This window comes from Aulonocara stuartgranti (genome assembly GCF_965226115.1).
Source record: "Aulonocara stuartgranti genome assembly, chromosome: 7".
Classification (NCBI taxonomy): domain Eukaryota; kingdom Metazoa; phylum Chordata; class Actinopteri; order Cichliformes; family Cichlidae; genus Aulonocara; species Aulonocara stuartgranti.
This window is the reverse complement of record NC_138945.1, coordinates 46,356,952-46,378,240: the sequence shown is the minus strand read 5'-3', so window position 1 is coordinate 46,378,240 and position 21,289 is coordinate 46,356,952. Positions and strand designations below refer to the sequence as shown.

The following is a 21,289-nucleotide window of genomic DNA, read 5'->3' as shown; positions in this document are numbered from 1 at the left end:
CTTCCATTTTCTGATGATTGCTCCCACAGTTGATTTTTTCACACCAAGCTGCTTGCCTATTGTAGATTCACTCTTCCCAGTCTGGTGCAGGTCTACAATACTTTTCCTGGTGTCCTTCGAAAGCTCTTTGGTCTTGGCCATGGCGGAGTTTGGAGTCTGACTGTTTGAGGCTGTGGACAGGTGTCTTTTATACAGATGATGAGTTCAAACAGGTGCCATTCATACAGGTAACGAGTGGGGGACAGAAAAGCTTCTTACAGAAGACGTTACAGGTCTGTGAGAGCCAGAGATTTTCCTTGTTTGAGGTGACCAAATACTTATTTTCCACCCTAATTTACGAATAAATTCTTTACAAATCCTACCATGTGGATTCATGGATATTTTTTTTTCACATTCTGTCTCTCACAGTTGAAGTGTACCTCTGGTGCAAATTACTGACCTCTGTCATCATTTTAGGTGGGGGAACTTGCACAATCGGTGGCTGACTAAATACTTTTTTGCCCCACTGTATATTTCTCCTCCAGTTTTGTGCTTTTTTGGCGTTTCTTTGGAGAAAATCAACAACTATGCAATAAATGAACCAAAATCGGTTTTGCAGTTAAAAAAGTTAATATGAGGCTCATGTTCATTCAAGTGGTTCAAAATCTCTTAATTCCTTAAGGGATTTGCTTACTGTAAAGTGTTCCTTTGAGGAACACTGACTGAAGCTGGGCTAACATTTATGCTATGAGTACTCCTGCATTCAATATTCAGTATTTAAAGAATCCATACAGAGTTGTTTTTTCACTTGCCTTTAGAGGGTAAGATTTTTGCTTAACTAGGATTCAATAAGGTAATTAAAAAATAATGTGAATATTTTTTGAGTGTTGTTTATTATTTCATCATATGATATTGAATTGTAGGGAATGGAATGGTTATGTTCCCTGATTGATTTGTAATCCAGCACGAAATTAGTCCAAACAAAAAATGCACAGTGTTCAAAACATCGAAGCTTTATAACCAGGGGAATGCTGAATACCATTTTTCTAGAAGAGAGCGTGTTTATTGGTCCTGTATGTATACATATAATACATATTTATATGTATTACCTGTCCTTCCAATATTTTACTCATGCTTAAATTGCTACCAGTTGTTAAATTGCCAAAGGTGATGCATCTAATTTGGAAATACTAAATATAATAGGTCATCATTTTAATAGGCCTCTGTTTACACACAGAAACTAGTGCTGGGTTTGGTGGGTCTCAGCTGGAGATTCGGTCTCCGGAGGACTCCTCTGCAAACACAAAGCAGTCAATTAAGATTCAACTTCAGATGCATGAGATGACTAGTCAGCTCTGGCAATAATGTCAAAGCGTTATTGATCATTAGCAATGCAGTAGTATGACGTCTTTAATGGGATAAAAACGCCTCATGGATTATGTCAATGTAAAATTGGTCATCGTCTCATCCTCTAGGTTTATGCTTTTTTACATTTAAGGTTTTCTTTATTAAATTCAATTTTTCTTGATTTTTTGCTTTGTGCATAAGGAATTAAAAATATATTACAGCATGTTCTGGATTTAAGGAATTCAAGTTTCAATATTTCATGTATTTTTCTTACTTTTTCATTTGGGATTGAAAAACTTTCTGTATGGAAAGCAAAACATGAGAAAAATATGCTCCAATAAATGGGATGTAGGACGAACTCTTTATTTTCCTAAATTTGAACTGCAAACCTGGATATTTGATCCAATAATGGGAGACATTGTATTTACAGTATGTGGCGTGTCTGACAGATTAGGGGTTTTGGGCAAGATGAGGCAATTATAGAGCGCTTATAAAGTGAAACAGTTCTTTATCCTCAAGGGAAACTCAGCTGGCACAACCCAGCTCTGGGATTTACATTCTATAAAAACACAATTAATGATGAATCCAAAGGTTATGCATAACAGGTATTTTCTAATGTTACAGATAATATAACGTGACAAGACTAACATCCAATTAAATGTCAAGAGAACATGACTCAGATTAGACTGAAGCACACACAGCTAAAATAACTCACTACTGCGAGCCTCAAGTCAGTCATCAGTGTAACATTACATGTGCATGGGCTTCCAGTGTCAGTGTTAAAGTTCTGTGTTTACTTTTGCCATACACTTCTCTGTTTTTTGTCCTATTTTCTTTTTAAATCAGGATTCAGTTGGTTGTTGGAGGACAGCACTAAAATCTTAGAATGTACTTTTTTATTAATTCATCATTTAAATTCAGAGAAAGCTCTTTGAAAGTCTATTGCATTGTTTAAATAATTACAACAGTTACCCAACTTTTATACAGAGGTATTTCTTAAAATTGAAACAAATTACGAGTGCTTTTGGACGTGTACCTTTAATCCATGTAGTGTCAGGCTGTACCAAAAAGTTCTCCCAGAGAAAAAAAAAAACTACATTAGCAACAAATTGAACTTTGAGCCACAGGATAGATAATGTGCAGCAGTCAATAGGCTATTATACGACTCTAAGATAAGGTTAATGCCCCAGAGAGCTCAGAAGGCAGGCCCTCTGTGTGTGCCTCGCAAAAGGTCAAACATATTCACCATCTCCTCTCTCAAATGTTATTCATCCACTGGGCACCCCCACAGGTTTGATGGGACTTGGCTCTGTGGCCACGATTTGCCTTACATAAGCTTTTGAAATAGATTTAGCTGCTGCTTCGACTGTAAGAACGCCCAGGGGAGGATGTGTGGGTATAAACACTTGAACACTCTCCCACCGCATTCAGTGCTCCTTTTCAGTCTATAAGAAATGAGCGTAGTCGCCACAAGAAGGGCTGAATACACTCTTCAAAGCCCAATAAATGGTCTCACACTACAGAGGAGGAAAAAAAGCTCATAGATGTGCTGAATAGGTCTGAAGTATATACAAAGAAAGGCTGTCACAACAAGAAATACTCTCTTCTTGTAGTCAACCAAAGTCTTCCATTACAGTGGAGTCCTAACTGGAGCAAAGCACATGTCTGCAGAGGGGGAGATTGCTGTCACCAAATTTCCCCTAGTTAAAATAATAAATGGCATGCACAGAATGTGTTAGTCAAACAGCCTGAGTGCAAATGCCACAGAAACAGCAGAGTTACGATTGTGATAATATATAAAACTCGTCAGTCTTAGTATTGTGACTGTTTCTTATCTCAAAGTCAAATGTGCTGAAACTGCAGATAGGGTGACAGATTAAATTAAAAAAAAACAACATAAATACCCCCCCCCCCCCCCCCCCCAAAAAAAAAAAAAAATTTAAAAAAAAAATAGATTTTCAATTTTTTTGTTTTCAAATAAGTTTAATTTTAGTTTGACTCCTTGCACTGGATTGGACTTAAAATGCATATAAAATAGTTGTTTAGTCTTACTGATCATTCAAGGTGCTTTAGATTAGAAGTCACATTTACATTCATACAGTTCTTTAGTCTAGCCAATTTAGAAGACACTTTTAGCCTAACATACATGATTTTGAACTGTGAGATGAAACCGGATTGCCCAGAAGAAACAAACACACACACACACACACACACACACACACACACACACACACACACACACACACACACAGAAAATGCAAATGGCACACAAGGGCTTCCTTTGGGGTTCGAAACCAGATCCTTCTTGCAGTATGCTAACCACTTCATCCCCATGCCATCCGTTTTTCTGGTCTAGTTTTAGTTTTACTTCAACAGTTTATTTCAACACTTCAATTCAGTTTTATTTATACAGTGCCACATGACAACAACAGTTGCCTCAAGGCGCTTTATGTTGCAGGGTAGACCCTACAATAATCCATACAGACGTGATACTTAGTGTTTTCTGCTGGAAGAAGAAGGATGATGAAGACGAAATCACGAAAATGTGATTTAAAGAAATCTACCATGCTGTTTAAGGGAACAATGTTTGATACACTCAAATATGCAATAATTACTGTGGCTTTGTTTGGTCTGAGTGCCTTGGCAGTGATCCTTGAAAAGGATGTGCCCCCCCCCCCCCCCCCGACCCCCCTAGCATGGTGTGCCTAATTTTCCCTCTTGTGCATCAAATAAATAATAATTCAGTAAAAATGTTTTAGCACCTGGTGTTAGGCACATGGATGTGTTTCTCCAAATATGGTGCTTCATTATGTGGAAGAGGCACTTCCATCTGCAGCATTTAGAAGTTTTAGTTGGTCAGAGTTCAGACATTTCAAACTCTGTTATAAAACACTAATGTGCGTTTCCTGCCGTAGCTGTAGTTAAATTTAGAGCCATGAAAATAGAGTTTTCGGAGGTGAGGAACCTGGCAAAGATGTTCCTGCTGGACGTAACCAATGATGATTCATGGACTCTCTTAAAGATAATAGGAACGAGTCACCATCATGAACAGAATGTTAGAAGTTATTTTCACTTTTTGAAGTTTAGAATATAGCAAACCATCAGAACATATAAAGAATTGTTTGGGCAACTAAAGCCCCCTCTTGGGTCTTACTTCAGAGTCCACTCGTTTTTATTAATTTTAACGTAATCTGTTTTTTTTTACTTGTTTTTTCACTTTTGCTTTCATTTGTGGGTTAGGTTTAGGCACCTAAAAGCAAATGGTCAAGTTCCCTAACAGCAATAGTAAGTTAGGTTAAGTTATTAGTGGCTTTTTCCTAGGCTTAACCCTCCACAGTGAAAACGGACTCTTATCTAGTATGTTTAACTTGTATAGTTGCTTTGTGTCGGCCAGATATAAACAGATATATTCACATTGCCATCCCACAAGCTGAAAATATGCAAACATTGTTTTTATTAAATGTTTACAACAAAAAACTTTTGACTGAGATGCCTCTAGGTTCAACAGACGGTAAGCGACACATACATCAGTGTCAGCTTCATCTTTAAAATACAAGTTGTTTTCACTGTTAAAAATTTTGTAGCTATTCAGAAGCTCTAAAGAATAAAAAATTATCCTGCAGAGCTGTTGTGTTGAAGCACTTTGAGGCAGCTGTACTAAAGTGGTACTATATTGAATTGAATTAAACTGAACTGAATTGACTTAATGCTTTTAATCAGAAGCGTGATGCAGTGAGTCCCTTCCCAACAGAGCAGAGAGAAAAAAGGCACTATAAATATGCCTATTGTTGCACAGTTTCTTCAGTAGCTTACTTTCACTTCACTCTGTGATAGATTTATGGGGCTGTTATAAACGTGGAAATTATTCAGCTTCTGAGATGTAATGGCAGAGAGAGTGTGAGAGAGACAGAGAAATGATTTAAATATAATCTCAGGGTCCTCTACTTGACCTCATTGTTTTCGCAACATCTCAACCGCATCTTAAAAGCCTAAAGCTCTTGCCAGAAGTAGTATAACCAACTGTAAAGGAGTTTTACATTGATCGTAACACCCAGTGAACCTCCTCAGCACTTCAGAGGTTTATATCTGCATGTTTTTGTAAGTTAAACTTCCTCTGATTTAACCTTTTTAACCTAAATTGGTCTCTGTTACAGTAGGACAAAAGCTGTACTCCTGGCTGCTGGGAACTAAGCAGTAGTTCTAGAAGTTGATCCTGATTGTTGTGCTAGTTGTCACATTTGTGAACATTTACTTTTCAAACCTATTTCTGCATGAAAAAACAAACATGCATAAACATCAAACAGCACCACCACACATCACTGAAAAGTCTCCCTCTTTTAGCTAACTAGCTGGTACGGGTTGCTAAACCTGCTATTTTCTTCTGACTGGCTGTAAATTGGTTGGTGTTCACACCTCCTCAAGTATGTAGTCAAGATAGTGGCTAACTTTTAGAGTGTGAGAGCAGCCTATCACTACATTAGCATAGTCAGTACAAGTGTGAGAGAATCATTACAGCAGTATCTTTGCTAATACTGTGTCAACAAGGAGTCTTAGCCCAAAAATGTTGCACAAAATATGCACAGCACAGAAAGTCCCTTGGTTCCCACAGGATTCTGCACTATGAATTTTCAGTCAAATTTAAAGCCATGTATCTTCACTCATCCCATTTGCAAACATATGGAATGCTAACAATGCTAAAATATTTAGTATTTAGCAGGCATAGTCAACAATGGTCACTATTTTAGTTTAGTTTGATTAAAACTAGCTACCATGCTTAAGGAAATGCACAGTTTAGGCTGATGAACACTTTAATAGTTGCTGCCTATATCTGTGCTTTAACCAAACTACAAATCGTGTAAAATTTTGCTGATGGTGCTGGTTGAATTCAGTCTTGTCCAAAGTGGCAGGCAAGACAAAATGAATGAGTAGTCAGCACAAGTAAATACCATGTTCAAGTTTTAGCGTGTGCTGGGAGTTAATATAAAGGCATAGCTTACACATTGAGAACATATTATACTTCTTTTGGGTGTGACTTGATGTTACAAATTTCCTTTTAGCTGACATGTTAAGACTCAGTTTATATGGCACACAGGCTTCCGTGGAGGTGATGAAAGATGGTGCTTTCTCAAAACTGTGAATTAACACCCATGTAGTCCTGACACATACTGGAAATTACAAATTAATCACATAAAGTGTTTCCTCTCCTGGCTTTATTCCTCAGCAAACAATTAAGTAAATTAGCAGAAACGCTTTGCATAACGCACATCTGTGTGCTTTGATTAACCTAATATCAGTCAAAACACATTGCCTGATTGCTGCTCTGATTTACTCACAGCCCTGGGAGCACTGGGAAATCTGTGAGAGAAGAGCTCGGCTTTGTTTAAAAACAATGTTGGATATAAGTTGCCCTATTAAATTGAAATAATTATTTATATATATATATATATATATATATATATATATATATATATATAGTGGTTAGACTACACGCCTTTGGAACAGAGGATCGCAAGTTCGATTCCTGCCTGGGGCGTCTGTATCCAGTAAGGGTCCTAAGGCTAGACCCCCTATGCTAAGCAAGCCTACCGCAGACATGAGCGAGACAGATAAATATGAAGGCATGCCGGCTCGGACGTCGCCCGGATCAACAAGGTCCGCGTCAGGTGTTGAGGAACCAGGGCACCCTGACGAAAAGTGGGCTACTGGAACAAGAAGGCATCGGTGGGCAAGAGACGAAAACAGGGCATTGTTGGAATGCTACTATGCAAGTAACCCCGGCGGAAGGGGCTACATGAATAGGATGAGGGACCTATGGATTCTTCGATACCCAACATCCACAATGACGGCGAAACAACTAGTAGCTCAGTGTTCCAACATTCGAAAGAAGGGACTGCTCTCACAGCTAGAGATTGACGAGGTACAACACAAATGCTACGGCAAGGAGGAGTCAGGACGCCAGGTCAGGGGGGAGATATCATCACCCCCACCCGAGATTGGGTACATAGCCCCAAGTGCGATAGGAGAAGGATCGTTGAGTGCGAGAGGAACTGACCTGAAAAATAGGATCATGGCCAAGCTTGAAACCTGGATCCCGCGTAGCCGGTTACCAAGATTACGTGAAGTTCCCTCAGAAGGTCTGCTAGATGATGTTAATGCAGCACTACGGACAATACCTACAACCACGATTACCGACACTAACAAGCTGATCTACAATACGGCAGCAGTGATCAGTGAGATGCTTGGCTACAAGTTGAACAGCGACAAGGGGCAGTACCCTCCATGGAGAAGGAGGCTAGAGGGCAAGATCAAAGTAGCACGGAGGGAGGTTAGCCAACTAACGGAGTTGCAGAAAGGTGCGACAAATAAGGTGCCTAAGAAATACAGCAAGCTGTCCATACCTGAGGCCTTGGAAACTGCCAAGCAAAGACTCACAGCCTTGGCCAGCCGCTTGAGGAGGTACACCAGAGAGATAGAAGGCAGGAGAATAAACCAGCTGTTCTCCACAGAACCAGCAAAGGTGTACTCTCAGTGGCAAGGGAACAATAAGAGAACAGCACCACCAAGGCTGGAGACGGAGCAATACTGGAAGAGCATATGGGAGAAGGATGCAACCCATAACGGCAATGCTCAGTGGCTAGAGGATCTGAGGGCTGACCACAGCGACCTCCCTGAACAGGGTCCAGTAACCATCACAGTGGCAGATATCCAAGAAAGGGTCTCCAGTATGAAGAGTTGGACAGCACCAGGGCCCGACATGGTTCACGCCTACTGGCTGAAGAAGCTGACTGCACTCCACGAGCGTCTGGCAGCACAAATGAACCAGCTGCTAGTTAACGAGAGACACCCGGAATGGCTAACTGAAGGCCGGACGGTCCTGATCCCCAAGGACCCCAAGAAGGGACCGGTCCCCTCCAACTACCGACCAATAACCTGCCTCAGTACTACATGGAAGCTCCTGTCAGGCATCATATCGGCTAAGATGAACAGGCACATGGGTCAATACATGAGCGGGACACAGAAAGGAATTGGCAAGAATACCAGAGGCGCAAAACACCAGCTACTGGTAGACAGAACAATCAGCCGAGACTGCAAGACCAGACTGACCAACCTGTGCACTGCCTGGATTGATTACAAGAAGGCCTATGACTCAATGCCCCACAGCTGGATACTGGAATGCCTAGAATTGTACAAGATCAATGGGACCCTAAGAGCCTTCATCAGGAACTCAATGGGGATGTGGCGTACAACACTAGAGGCCAACTCCAAGCCCATAGCACAAGTCACCATCAAGTGCGGGATCTACCAAGGAGATGCTCTGTCCCCACTGCTGTTCTGCATAGGCCTGAACCCCCTCAGTGAGATCATTAACAAGACTGGCTACGGATACCGACTACAGAACGGAGCAGTTGTCAGCCACCTCCTGTACATGGATGACATCAAGCTGTATGCCAAGAGTGAACGAGACATCGATTCACTGATCCACACTACCAGGCTATACAGCAATGACATTGGAATGTCGTTCGGACTGGAGAAGTGTAGTCGGATGGTAACAAAGAGAGGGAAGGTAGTCAGAACTGAGGGGATTGAACTACCAGAAGGCAACATTGCAGACATAGAGGACAGTTACAAGTACTTGGGGATCCCACAGGCGAATGGGAACCATGAAGAGGCCGCTAGAAAAGCTGCAACCACCAAGTACCTGCAGAGGGTCAGGCAAGTCCTGAGGAGTCAGCTGAATGGTAAGAACAAGATCCGGGCCATCAACACGTACGCCCTGCCCGTGATCAGGTACCCTGCTGGGGTAATAGGCTGGCCAAAGGAGGAGATAGAAGCCACTGACATAAAGACAAGAAAGCTCCTTACCATGCATGGAGGGTTTCACCCCAAATCCAGCACCCTGAGGCTGTACGCTAAGCGGAAGGAAGGGGGCCGGGGACTGGTGAGTGTCAGCACCACAGTCCAGGATGAGACAACGAACATCCAAGAATACATTAGGAAGATGGCCCCAACTGACCGAGTGCTCAGTGAATACCTCAGGCAGCAGAAACCCAAGAAAGAGGAGGGAGACGAGGAACCATCATGGAAGGACAGGCCCCTGCACGGTATGTACCACCGGCAGATAGAGGAGGTGGCTGATATCCAGAAATCCTACCAGTGGCTGGACAAAGCTGGACTGAAAGACAGCACAGAGGCACTAATCATGGCAGCACAAGAACAAGCTCTGAGCACAAGATCCATAGAGGCTGGGGTCTATCACACCAGGCAAGACCCCAGGTGCAGGCTGTGTAAAGATGCCCCAGAGACAATCCAGCACATAACAGCAGGGTGCAAGATGCTAGCAGGCAAGGCATACATGCAACGCCATAACCAAGTGGCCGGCATAGTGTACAGGAACATCTGTGCCGAGTATAACCTGGAAGTCCCGAGGTCAAAATGGGAGATGCCCCCAAGGGTGGTGGAGAATGACCGAGCTAAGATCCTGTGGGACTTCCAGATACAGACGGACAAAATGGTGGTGGCTAACCAACCGGACATAGTGGTGGTAGACAAACAGAAGAAGATGGCCGTAGTGATCGATGTAGCGGTTCCGAATGACAGCAATATCAGGAAGAAGGAACACGAGAAGCTGGAGAAATACCAAGGGCTCAGAGAAGAGCTCGAGAGGATGTGGAGGGTGAAGGTAACGGTGGTCCCCGTGGTAATCGGAGCACTAGGTGCGGTGACTCCCAAGCTAGGCGAGTGGCTCCAGCAGATCCCGGGAACAACATCGGAGATCTCTGTCCAGAAGAGCGCAGTCCTGGGAACAGCTAAGATACTGCGCAGGACCCTCAAGCTCCCAGGCCTCTGGTAGAGGACCCGAGCTTGAAGGATAAACCGCCCGCAGGGGCGTGCTGGGTGTTTTTTTTATATATCACATAGGTTTTTTTCAGCCCATCTTTTTTCCCTTTTTATTGGAACAATTATGATGTACAAATAATCTACAAATGGAATAAAAAAATATTTTCAGCTCTCCACTTATCTTTTATACACTTACCCTTTTTTGATATGACTGTTTGGAACTTTTAAGCAGATTTACAAGAGATGAGACTCATAATGGGTGGTCCATAAAATCAAATAAAAATAAAACCACACATCCATACAAGTTAACAAAAAAGTAACACACTGCGTCATCACGTGCTACCAGAACAGATCATTGTGCTTTGACTATCTGGTACTTAATGACACCATAGGCTGTATGTAAAAGATAGACATAGCTTCCAGTTATTAAAAGTGAAATGAACGCAGACACTTCTTAAGTCTGCATTCATTCTAATAGCCATAAGAGGGCGCCATCTGTGGTTTTAAAAATAAGTTGCCTAGAATTTGGTATATAGGTCCTCTGGGATCTTGACCTAGGTAAACACTTAGAGCATGATCATACCAGCCCTTTGGATGTCCTCCTTCAACACGTACATGACTATTCTTTGCGGTATTCCACTTTCCTTTCTTCCTGGCAGCTCTTTACCAGGCATAGACCTTACATTTAAAGTCCTTACTCTCATCTCCACACTCCTATCTTTCCTTCACTACCACTGCCTCCTAACATGCGCTCCCGTTCCTCTTCCTTTGTCTTAATTAAACAGGAGCTCAGTACTCTCCACCAGCATCCTCCTGGCCAGCACCATCAAAGGTAGTCGTTGTTAACCCCGGCCCATACTTGGCCAAGATTTTATGCCAGCTGCCCTTCCTTACTCATCACTCTTCATTTATTTGAGCACACTGGCTTGTGGCCTCCTCGTGACTGGGTTGAAATCTGGAGTTATAAAATAATGGTCATTAAGAAAATCTTTATCTTAATAAACACAGCCGTACTGAAAGCTTGTATTTTTTATACTGCAGTTCATTAGTCTGCAGTGCCTCATTTTATCTTACTTTATTAAATTTTAAAAACCTTTAGGAGTTAATTTTGTCACAAGATCCTGTAAGATTTACACGGTAACACTGATAAAAAAAATTTCTAGTTTTGTCTTGTTATAAATTCATATGTTTGACTTACACAGTGTAAAACATGACTTCAACGAGCTATGGCCTAATAAAGCCTGTAAAGCGGCTTTCTTTGTTTAATAATGATTTGACAACCCCAGACGAAGAAGTCACAACACCAGAAAAGCAACTTCAGACACACCCAGCTGCGCTTTATTAATGCACATTAAAGCTGCAGGTCAAGAATGAAGTAAGAAGTGATTTAATGCATGGACAGCTTCAAGTTAACGCTGAAAGAAATGTGCAGTTGTGCGTACCTGAATGTGGCACTGAAGCTTAATCGAACACCTGCGTGAATCATTTAATCCTTAATATGGAGCTGAAATATGTTTTATATGTTGCTGGTGTTTAGATACATTTTAGCAGAACGGGACTTTCACTGTGTTAGATGTCCAAAAGTGAAGTTTCTTTGATATTTTTATATTTCCTGGTTGCTTGCCAGTGTCCTAAAATTGGCAAGGCTCAAAACAACAACAACAAAAAAAAGAATAACTTTTCCATAGGGAAGAAAATGTAATTGTCTCAGACCTTGAACCACTTTCCAGAAAACAAACGTATGCAGTTGGACTAACATCTCTGGACAATGCAAAAGGGATGGAAACATATGCTCTAATATGACCAGTCTGGCTGAGTGCTCACAGTCTTTGAGTCACAGCTCTTCTCAGCAACAAATTACAAGTTTTCAGAGTATGAAGCCAACACCCACTGACTGCAGTTGTGTGCACATTACATTGATCAGTCAGTCTATCCACAATGGTGCAAAGAGACTTTATGATAACCACTTTGAGCAGTTTGAAACTAGAATGGTATTTGTGCTTTACAGTACTGTGATAAAGTACTTTCACAAAGTTACCTATACCTGTCACATTTAAATGCTTCAGATCATCAAACAAATATTAGAAATAAATACAAATTGGAGTTTTTAAATAAAGACATCACTCATTAATTTGTTAAATCATTAATTAACTGTGATAAATGACAATTTGTGGAAACCATTATCCACAAATGGAAAGGAGTGGCCAGTCTACCAAAATCGCTCTAAGAGCACATTGTTGACTCATCCAGGAGGTCATAAAAGAACCCAGAACAATGTCTGAGACCTTAATGCCTCAGTTTAGGTCAGTGTTCATGATTCAACGACAGTAAAGAGACTGGGCAAAAATGGCATCCATGGGAGAGTTCCAAGGTGAAAACCACTGCTGGCCATAAAAAACACAGACTTGTCTTAAAATTGGCAGAAAACGATGATCCCTAGGACTTTTGGGGAAATATTCTGTGGACTGACAAGACAAAAGTTGAATATTTTGAGATGTTTGGCTGTTTGGCTCACATTACATCTCATAAATATCTGCCCCATGCATCTGGTGTATCTGGTGATTAGCATTATTGCCTCACAGCAAGACGGTCTTGGGTTCAAATCGAGGCTGGGGCCTTTCTAATGTGGGCTGTCTCCAGGTACTTTGGCTTCCTCCCACAGTCCAAAGACAAACAGTTTTTAGGGTTAAGTAAATTGTCCATAGATGTGAATATCAGTTGAATGGTTATGTCTCTCTGAGTTAGCCCTGCACTGAAAAAAATGTTTTGTTCAATTTACTCAATTTTTTTATGACAAGTGGTTGCACGAAATAAATTTGTTTGAATCCAGAAATATTTTTCATCCAGAAAGCGAGTAAAACCAACATATATTTTTTAAGCTACTTTAACTTAACTGTTGTGGATACAACTTAGTCAAATATTATTAGTAATTCCAACTAAGGTCGTGTTAAGTGTACCAGAATAATTTGTTTCCTTTACACTTATGTCCCAAACTTATATTCAAATCAAATTGTTAATTTCTCTCTATTTCAATTAAGTTAAGTTTACTTAAAAAAAAAAAATAAAAATTGCTTACCCTGATTTGTAGTTTTTAAAAACGTCAATAATGAAAACTACAAAATTCTTTCACATCATTTATTAATGCAAAATTTGTTGCAAACAGAATAAGAATCCACATCTCTAGGGGAAATTGCTGCAATTTGTATAATACAAATTACAAAACTTTTGCCTATGAACTAGTAGCTTTAAAAAGCTCTATTCAAACAAAACAGAAACAACAGACAAGAGAAATGTTAACCAATGTTTCTCTTCCTCTAAAAAAGAAAAAACTGCTTACATAAAAGAATAAAACACTGCCAGCAGTATAAAGTATCACAATTAGAAACTGATGCATCCACAAACTAACCAGTTTCAGACTTTGTGTTCTGCGATCCACATTTAGAAATTGCATTTTAATAAGGTAATTAGACTTAAAACTAAACTTGTGTTTTCCTTACTGCTTATTAACCACTGTCTTTCCATTCTAGTCCTTCCCTCCTATTCACAAGAGCACCAGTCATTGGTAATTTATATAACAGCATTCTCTTGATGTGTGGTTTTAGAAATCTTCCTATCCAGTAGCAATTTTGTTCTTCAGCCCAAGGACTTTGGGGGAGAGCTTTTCACCATCCAATCCCATCAACACTTTCTAAATGGATTCATAATAGTCCTTCAATTCCTTGGGGAAGGCTAGGTTTAGTGCATAGATTACTCCAAGCATCAATGCACAAGCTTGGGCCAGAGATCCAATGTTGTCCATGACTATCTCCCCTTTAACAAATATTCCAATATCATCATAATGTCCATTTTGTCCATCCTCCTTGTTGATGACATAAATGCCCATGGTGTGCTTCTTCAGGTCTCTCTGGATATCATCTCCTTCAATGTCCTAAACATTTAATAAAAAGGTAAAAGAAAAAATAATTAACTCTACAATTAAATTCCAATCTAGTCGTTTGTGTGTCTATCTAAAAAGTGTGTGTGTGTGTGACTTGCTTACAATGACTTAAATGACTTACCAAGTACTCCCGAATAAGGCTTCCGTCCTCTTCACCAAGGTAGAGGCAAAGTGCCCTGAGAACTGCTTCCCTTTTCACTTTAACATCACTTTCAGCCTGTTTAAAGAGAGTTGCTGATTAAACCAATTTGGAAAAAAGAACAATGTCTGACATTCGCAATAAGTAAGTTTTATCATATGTCAGTTCAAACATAGTAAATAAAATTTATATATGAAATTTCAAAATTTAGATTGCTTGGCTGGTCACCTAAAATGGCTTATTTGACTCACCAGTGACCTGCCACTTAAGACAAAAGAAATCCTAATAGAATTTGCAATATTCAGATTTACCTCTTGCATGATCTGCAAGTGGTGGGCAAGTTTCTGCCCAGAAACACCGCCCTTCTTCTGGAAAACTGCCATCAGCCGAGGTGTAATTCTGTCTAACTGTGCCGCGAAGGTCGTCTCCAGTTGAAGTGTTGTAATACACTGGAATTCAGCATTTACCTGTATCACACACACACCACACACACAGAAAAAAAGAAGACTGGTGCTTAATCATTGGTATGATTATTTTGTTATTTCTTCATTAAATGCTACAATCCAATTGCCATCACTACATAAAGCATGATTAGCATATGGGTTAGTATACAGTGCATGAAGGATGTTACTACTGTTAATCAAAGAAGAAATGAATGGCATCAGTCCATTTAACGGGTTTAAAGGGTTTTAAAAAGCAGATATTTGTCTGTTTCAGGTGGTTGGCAACACATTTTCCTGTGCTCTTTGTCCACTGGTGGGAGTGTCTCACCTGTGAGGTCAGCGGGGCAGAACTCTGCCGTCAGCAACAGAGAGCAGAGAAAATTTAGAGGTGCAACTAAAAACATGCTTGCCATGTAAGCCCCAAACATCTCTGAAATTGCTCTGCAAACTTCAGAGTACTTGTACTTCAGAAGTCCTGTAAAGTCCGTAAAGACTCATGTATGCACACAAACCACATTTTTTTTGCAATCTGATCCTCTTTCTCTTGGCTGTTTCCTTCAGGGATCACCACAGTGAATGATCCACCTCCATCTAACCCTATGCTCTGCATCCTCTTAACTCACAAGAACTAAATTCCTGTTTTTCATTTCACTTTCGCAAGTTTTTTTTTCCTTTTGTCCTGAATAAAAGAAATTTAATCATATATATTAATTGATATTAATTAATATCAATATTAATAATCACAAGAACCCTTAAGATGAGATAGATAAACTTGTCCCTGCAATACTGTCATGGTCCTGGGTCGAGCGACCCAGTGTTTGAGTTTTATGCATCTTTTGTATTCATTTGTGCCTAGCTTAGTTCACCTAGTTAATTTCTAGATTGCAGTTTAGTCTTGTTCCTTAACTGTTTATGTCATCTCCCCTTGTACTAAGTCTCCCTGGTTCATGCGTCATGTCTGCGTGGTTATGTTTAGTTCATGTCATGTCTAATCTCCATGTTTCCTGTTTTACTTTGAAAGTCTGTATTCAATGTCTGTGTATTTAGTTTCACTTCTCCTGTCCTGTCGTTAGGCTCATGTGTGTCAGCTGTGCTCCCATGTGTGGCCACTTCCCCTGATTATCCCTCATGTGTATTTAGTCTGTGTTTCATACAGTCTGTGTCGTGTCGTCTGTGTTCCCACCCTCCATGTTGTCACAGCCAGTCTTTTGTATTCATAGTTATGGTTTCCTGTGTCTTCATAGTTTATCCTGGTATCACTTTCCCAGTTTAGTTATAGTTTAGTTTTGTCACTGCGCTTCTGCCTTGTTTGCACTCCTTGTCATCAGCCACAATAAAGGCTCGCTTTTCGTTCGAACTCAGTTTCGTGTCCATGCCTGTGTCTGCACCCGAGTCCTCCACACGGTCTGCCACAGCGGACCGTGACAAATATTGTCGTGATAAATATGTAAGGAATTTGCATGTACTTACCAAAATAACACCATCTTCTTGAATAAACAGTAACACATAAGGGGAAGAAAATCTGCCAGAAAAGGAAGACAAATAAAAAAAATAAACTTTAGAAAGACAAACAATTACCGTTTCCAAGCCATTAGTGCATTACTTCATGATACTCCCTTGTAACAAAACAAATCTTACTTGTGCCTCTGTGCAAACTACAGATGGCACGATACCACTTTTTTATGTCCGATACCGATATCATAAATTTGATTATCTGCCGATGCCGATATGAATCCGATATAGTGTATTTTATAATAAATAAAACTGTTTTTATAAATATTTTGCTGCATTTTGTATAAGTTCATACTCAGTTTTAAAAACAAACATTAAAGCTATTCTGTTATACCTGTATGCAAAAAATACACTGCACCCAAAATATTTTATACTTCAGCATTACTGATCAACCTAAAAAACTTACACCATCCTCCTTATTCAGGTATTCTAAACAGTACATAGAAATATTAAACAACCTAACTAATAGGACTGCCAACTCCCAGCAAAAATATTAGGAAACCAGCCCGCACCCTCTGCCTGATAATGCTTAATTGACGTAATCTACTTTAATGCACAGAAATCAATTATTTTTCAATAATAATTAGATTCAACATTTTTCTTCAATACAGTTGCAGACAGCCCAGATGGTACCTTCCCAAAGGAAAAAGTGCTATATGTACTACTATTACTAGGGTATATATTAGACTTAATATTTACTACATACAATAATGGATCTCTATTTAACCAGATCACCACTTTGGTGTTAAGATTTAGAATAATTATTTATTAAAAGCTAGACATTTTAAATGAGAATAAGAAAGAAAATTATGTCTTTGTGTCTCCCTTTCCCTGTTAATGCCCTACCTGCCCCCTGGCAAAACTTTGCTAGATCCGCCCCTGCACAGTTACCAGATGTCAGCTACATAGAAAAGGATCCTGGTGTTATTTGTCTCTCATAAACAGTTCATAACTTCCCTTCAACTCATTCATGTGACCTAAAATGTAAACCTGTTTCTCCATCACCTGTTCAGCTCTAATGATTCAGTAAAAACTTCTCCTGGTTTCACCTTCACGTTTCCACATAACCAAACCGATATCATGACCAGCAGCTATTACAGCTTTGCCTTCAGAAAACATAAGCGGATACTAGAAGTAATATTAAAAAAAATTCTAGCAACAGCTTATCAAGCTTAAACGTGCTGCTGTTGTTTATCTGCCGTTTTCCTCTTTCTAGCGCAAACTGGGTGAATAACAAATGAGAGAGACTAGCGACAGAAAAGCTGATCACCTGATAATTGATCAGTTTCATGATTGAAGTAGCAACAGGAGAGGGAGGGGGGAGAATGAGAGAAGAAGTTTTAGCTCAGCATGAAGACACCGAATAACTCCAGCTTTGTGTCTTTTTTCATTGTAGCTGAAGTACGAAACAAATTGCTTCCTTTCCCCCTCAATACAAAACTCCGACAGCCAGTCCAGCTGTGGCTCCATACATCGGTTGTTAAGCTCAACATGGAAATACTATGCAAACATAAAGAGATGAACTTACACACTTGCTTTACTTCTCTGTGTTAGTTTTCTCTGAGATTAAATGCAGCGGTTTGGAAGCAGGTAGCGAGGCTTCAAATGCTAAACCAGGCCGCTGACAGGTCTTGCACTCAACAGCTCTATCACGTGAAGCAAATTCTTTTCTGAGTTAATTTCAGTCCTGACAAACATCACTCTCAGTCTCACATTTTTGCCAACCACTGAGTTATTCTCCTCCACAGTTTACAACCATTATTTGTTTCTGCACAAAAGACGTTGTGCAACGCCAATCCTACTTATTTATTTCCTACTGCACCCCTGACTGTGCAGGTGCGTTCAGAAGCCCCCTCCCCCGCCCGACTATTCCTTAATGCCAATGTTGTGGCGGGAGGGACGATTTCTCAATTTAAAACTGCAGGCGACTGTACAGTGAACTTTACAGCTAACTACAGAGAAATTGCCTCGTTCCATAATTTGTTAGTACAAAGTGTGCCACCAGAACTAAGCTAAAAACATATGACATTTTAACGCATCAATACAATTACTCTTTTAATAGAGCAGTAGCTAATAGAGCACATAGCTAGCTTAAGTCAAATCACGACAAAGTTCAGAGGTGTACAACTACTTAGACTTCTTTCTCCATGTGCACACATCTTAAAGAGTCAACATGCTTTGACTGAGGTAAAAAAATAAAACAAAAACGACCGTAAAAGGTTTACTTACCGAAGCTAGACCACCTTTACACGAAGTTGTGTGATTAACTTGAGCCTGCTTGCAGCACACAGCGTCCGCTTTTTCAGTCCGCCTGCAAAATGGTGGCCTGTCCTAACGCATGCGCAAAATGGCCCAGCAGGATGCTATGAATAACATACTTAAGCATTTTGAGCTACATTTAATTAACTAAAATTAATTGGATTATAACGCAGGGAATGTATTCTGGAGTTACTCGAATTATATATGTAGACAGGAATTACTCATTTGAATTGAAAAGATATACCAAAATATAATATGCTATATCTAAAAGGTAGGGGTGCAACGATACACAAAATTCACGGTTCGGTTCGGTTCGATACTTTGGTGTCACGGTTTGATATTTTTTCGATACAAAAAAAATGTTCATGCCTTTTTAATTTGGCATTTATTAAAATTATAAATATATATTTTAACTCAAAAGTACAGTTTTTAAATTTAACCCTAACCCTTGTGCGTGTTTTTTATTTTGACAGCGAATGCGCACCTGCGGACCACTTATGTGCAGCCCTGGTTATTTAGCTCGTCATATTGCAGCCACAGAAATTCTTTTGTCCATGAAACCATAAAGCTGCACTTTCTTTTTGCCTTATAGTCTGATTTGTCATAACTTCTCCATTTTGTGGTAAGCTTTTCTTTGGCTGTCACTTCTTCACCCCGACCTGTCTTATTTGGCTCAGCAGAACTAAAATATATATCTGTCTGTGAAGGTTCTCAGTCATCCAGGTCATCATAGTCAAATATAAATCCTGCTGCTTGTACTCACATAAGCTCAGCGATTCTCTGCGCGATCAACCTCTCACATGTTTAAGCTTGCTGCAGGAGATTTCACTTGTCATGTTTGCATAGTAAGCTAACAATTAATAAGACAATGTCAGAGGAATTGGTGCACAAATTATCATCACTCACAGATCAGTGCTGTCGCTCTCTATACACAGTTCGCGTGATTGCAAAGTGAAAGCAAAAAAACAAGCGCAAATTCAAACGCGATTTCAATATGTCACATATTGACAGCGGCTCACCGATGCCAATGACATAATTACCCAGCTACATTTCCGAAAGAATGCAAAAGCATTGACATATATTTTTCCTTCCTACAATAGCCCGACGGGCAGGGAAGAGATAGATTTTGGTAGCCCGACTGAAAAAAATCGCTAGCTCCAGGACATTGGGCTAGCGATATTGCGAGCCCTGTATCTGATTGAGGAATCACTCATCTTTGGAAAAGAGAGTTTATTACAGAGAAATGTCTCTTTCCAAAATAAAAGCTATACTATCCGCTTCTTCTGGGCTATATTCTCAGCAGCATATTAAACAGCTGTCTAAATGACTCGGCTAAAGTTAGTAGCATGCTTGCTTGTTTTTTTTCTGCTTCCACTTGTCTTTGCACTAGGATGATGTCGGCGTAAATGTGCAGTCATATTCGTTGTGTTCCCACTAGTGCTTTCAGGTTAATCTCTTTGAAATGACGTTAACGCCACAACATGGCAAATCTCCGTTAACGAGCTACCGCCGATCGCCTGTGCATGGGGCTAGACGGCCAACACGTTAACGAGCTAACTGCGCTAACACACTAGCTCCCACCCATGTAATTGAGCATTGCATGGCACATCCAACATACTGTTTTACTTTAGTCCATGACTGCTTACCTTCAGGGTCATACCTCACATGAAAACCAAAATAATTCCAAACGCCAGATCTGAATGAGGGTGGGGGAGGTCCATGTTGTAAGGAGAGCTTAACTTCTGTCTCGCTAGCTTGCCCTGCCCTCTTCCTTCTGACGATGCTGTCTGTGTTGAGCGCTCAGTGAATCTGCGTTCGACTACTCCGCCTAGGCTGCACTGTCGACCCTAGGCGGAGTAGTCGAACGCAGATTCACTGAGCGCTCAACACAGACAGCATCGTCAGAAGGAAAGTTGATAAAATAAATTACAAATTTTGTATTGTTCGATACATATGCATACCGAACCGAAAGCACTGTATCGAACGGTTCAATATCGATACGAATATCGTTGCACCCCTACTAAAAGGAGCCAATATCACTTTTTTCAGTGTGTAACAGACTGACGAGCTGTTCAGGGTGTGCCAGACCTCTCTGCGTATGGCAGCTGTGATAGGCTCAAGCTAAAGAAAGAATGAATAGATGAACATCTGGTGTAAAACTAAAACAGCATTTCATAAAAAGAATATCACACTGAGAGTCAAGCATAGATGTGGTGTTATGGAGTAGGGCTGCTTTCCTGTTTCAGGATCTGGATAACTTGCTGCAACTGATGTTTGGCCACCAATGCATGCCCTGAAGCCCCATCCCACTGGCGTTATGGATCTGAAACACACCAGTACCTGGCATTGGAGTGGCCTAGTCAAAACATGGTCTGAAATCCAGTTGAGAAGCTTTAGCTCCAATGTGGTTGATTTGAAATGATTCTGAGTCGGCCAAAGCAGAGCAGGTGAAAATTCCTCCAAACCTACGTGAAAGACTCACTGACAGTTGTCACAAATGGGTGATTGCAGTTCTTGCTGCCAAAGGTGGTACAACTAAGGGCCAAGTAGGCTTGTCCTCAATACATTAAATCATTTAAAAAAAATAGAATTTTATGCATTTTATAGTAACTAACAATAATAAATTGGGTTATCATTTTTGTCATTGTATTCAATTATTACTTTTTTTTGATTATTTGAAACATGTAAAAGTGACAAATATGCAAGAAATAAGAAATCAGATAGGGGGAAATAGTTTTTTTTTCACAGCACTGTATGAGGTCTTGGCAAAGACTGAACACTGGCAAAGTTTATAAACCACATTTCAGTTATTTGAGGTGAATTTTGAAGAGATTT

General features: G+C 40.2%; 1 protein-coding gene across 2 annotated transcripts; it reads right to left on the bottom strand.

Annotated features, from left to right (window-relative positions):
- Positions 1-13,335: 13,335 nt before the first annotated feature.
- On the bottom strand, positions 13,336-20,465 carry LOC309711202 (uncharacterized protein). 2 transcript variants are annotated; one of them, XM_082541338.1, is made up of 5 exons: positions 20,101-20,465; positions 16,154-16,205; positions 14,552-14,707; positions 14,223-14,318; positions 13,336-14,092 (listed from the first exon to the last, which is right to left on the bottom strand). In XM_082541338.1, exons 3-5 carry the CDS (start codon positions 14,621-14,623, stop codon positions 13,853-13,855), a joined length of 408 nt encoding a protein of 135 aa, XP_082397464.1. In that variant the 5' UTR covers positions 14,624-14,707; positions 16,154-16,205; positions 20,101-20,465; the 3' UTR covers positions 13,336-13,852. The 2 variants fall into 2 exon arrangements, with proteins under 2 accessions (XP_082397464.1, XP_082397463.1); XM_082541337.1 differs by lacking the exon at positions 20,101-20,465 and adding an exon at positions 18,425-19,903.
- Between the last annotated feature and the right edge of the window lie 824 nt (positions 20,466-21,289).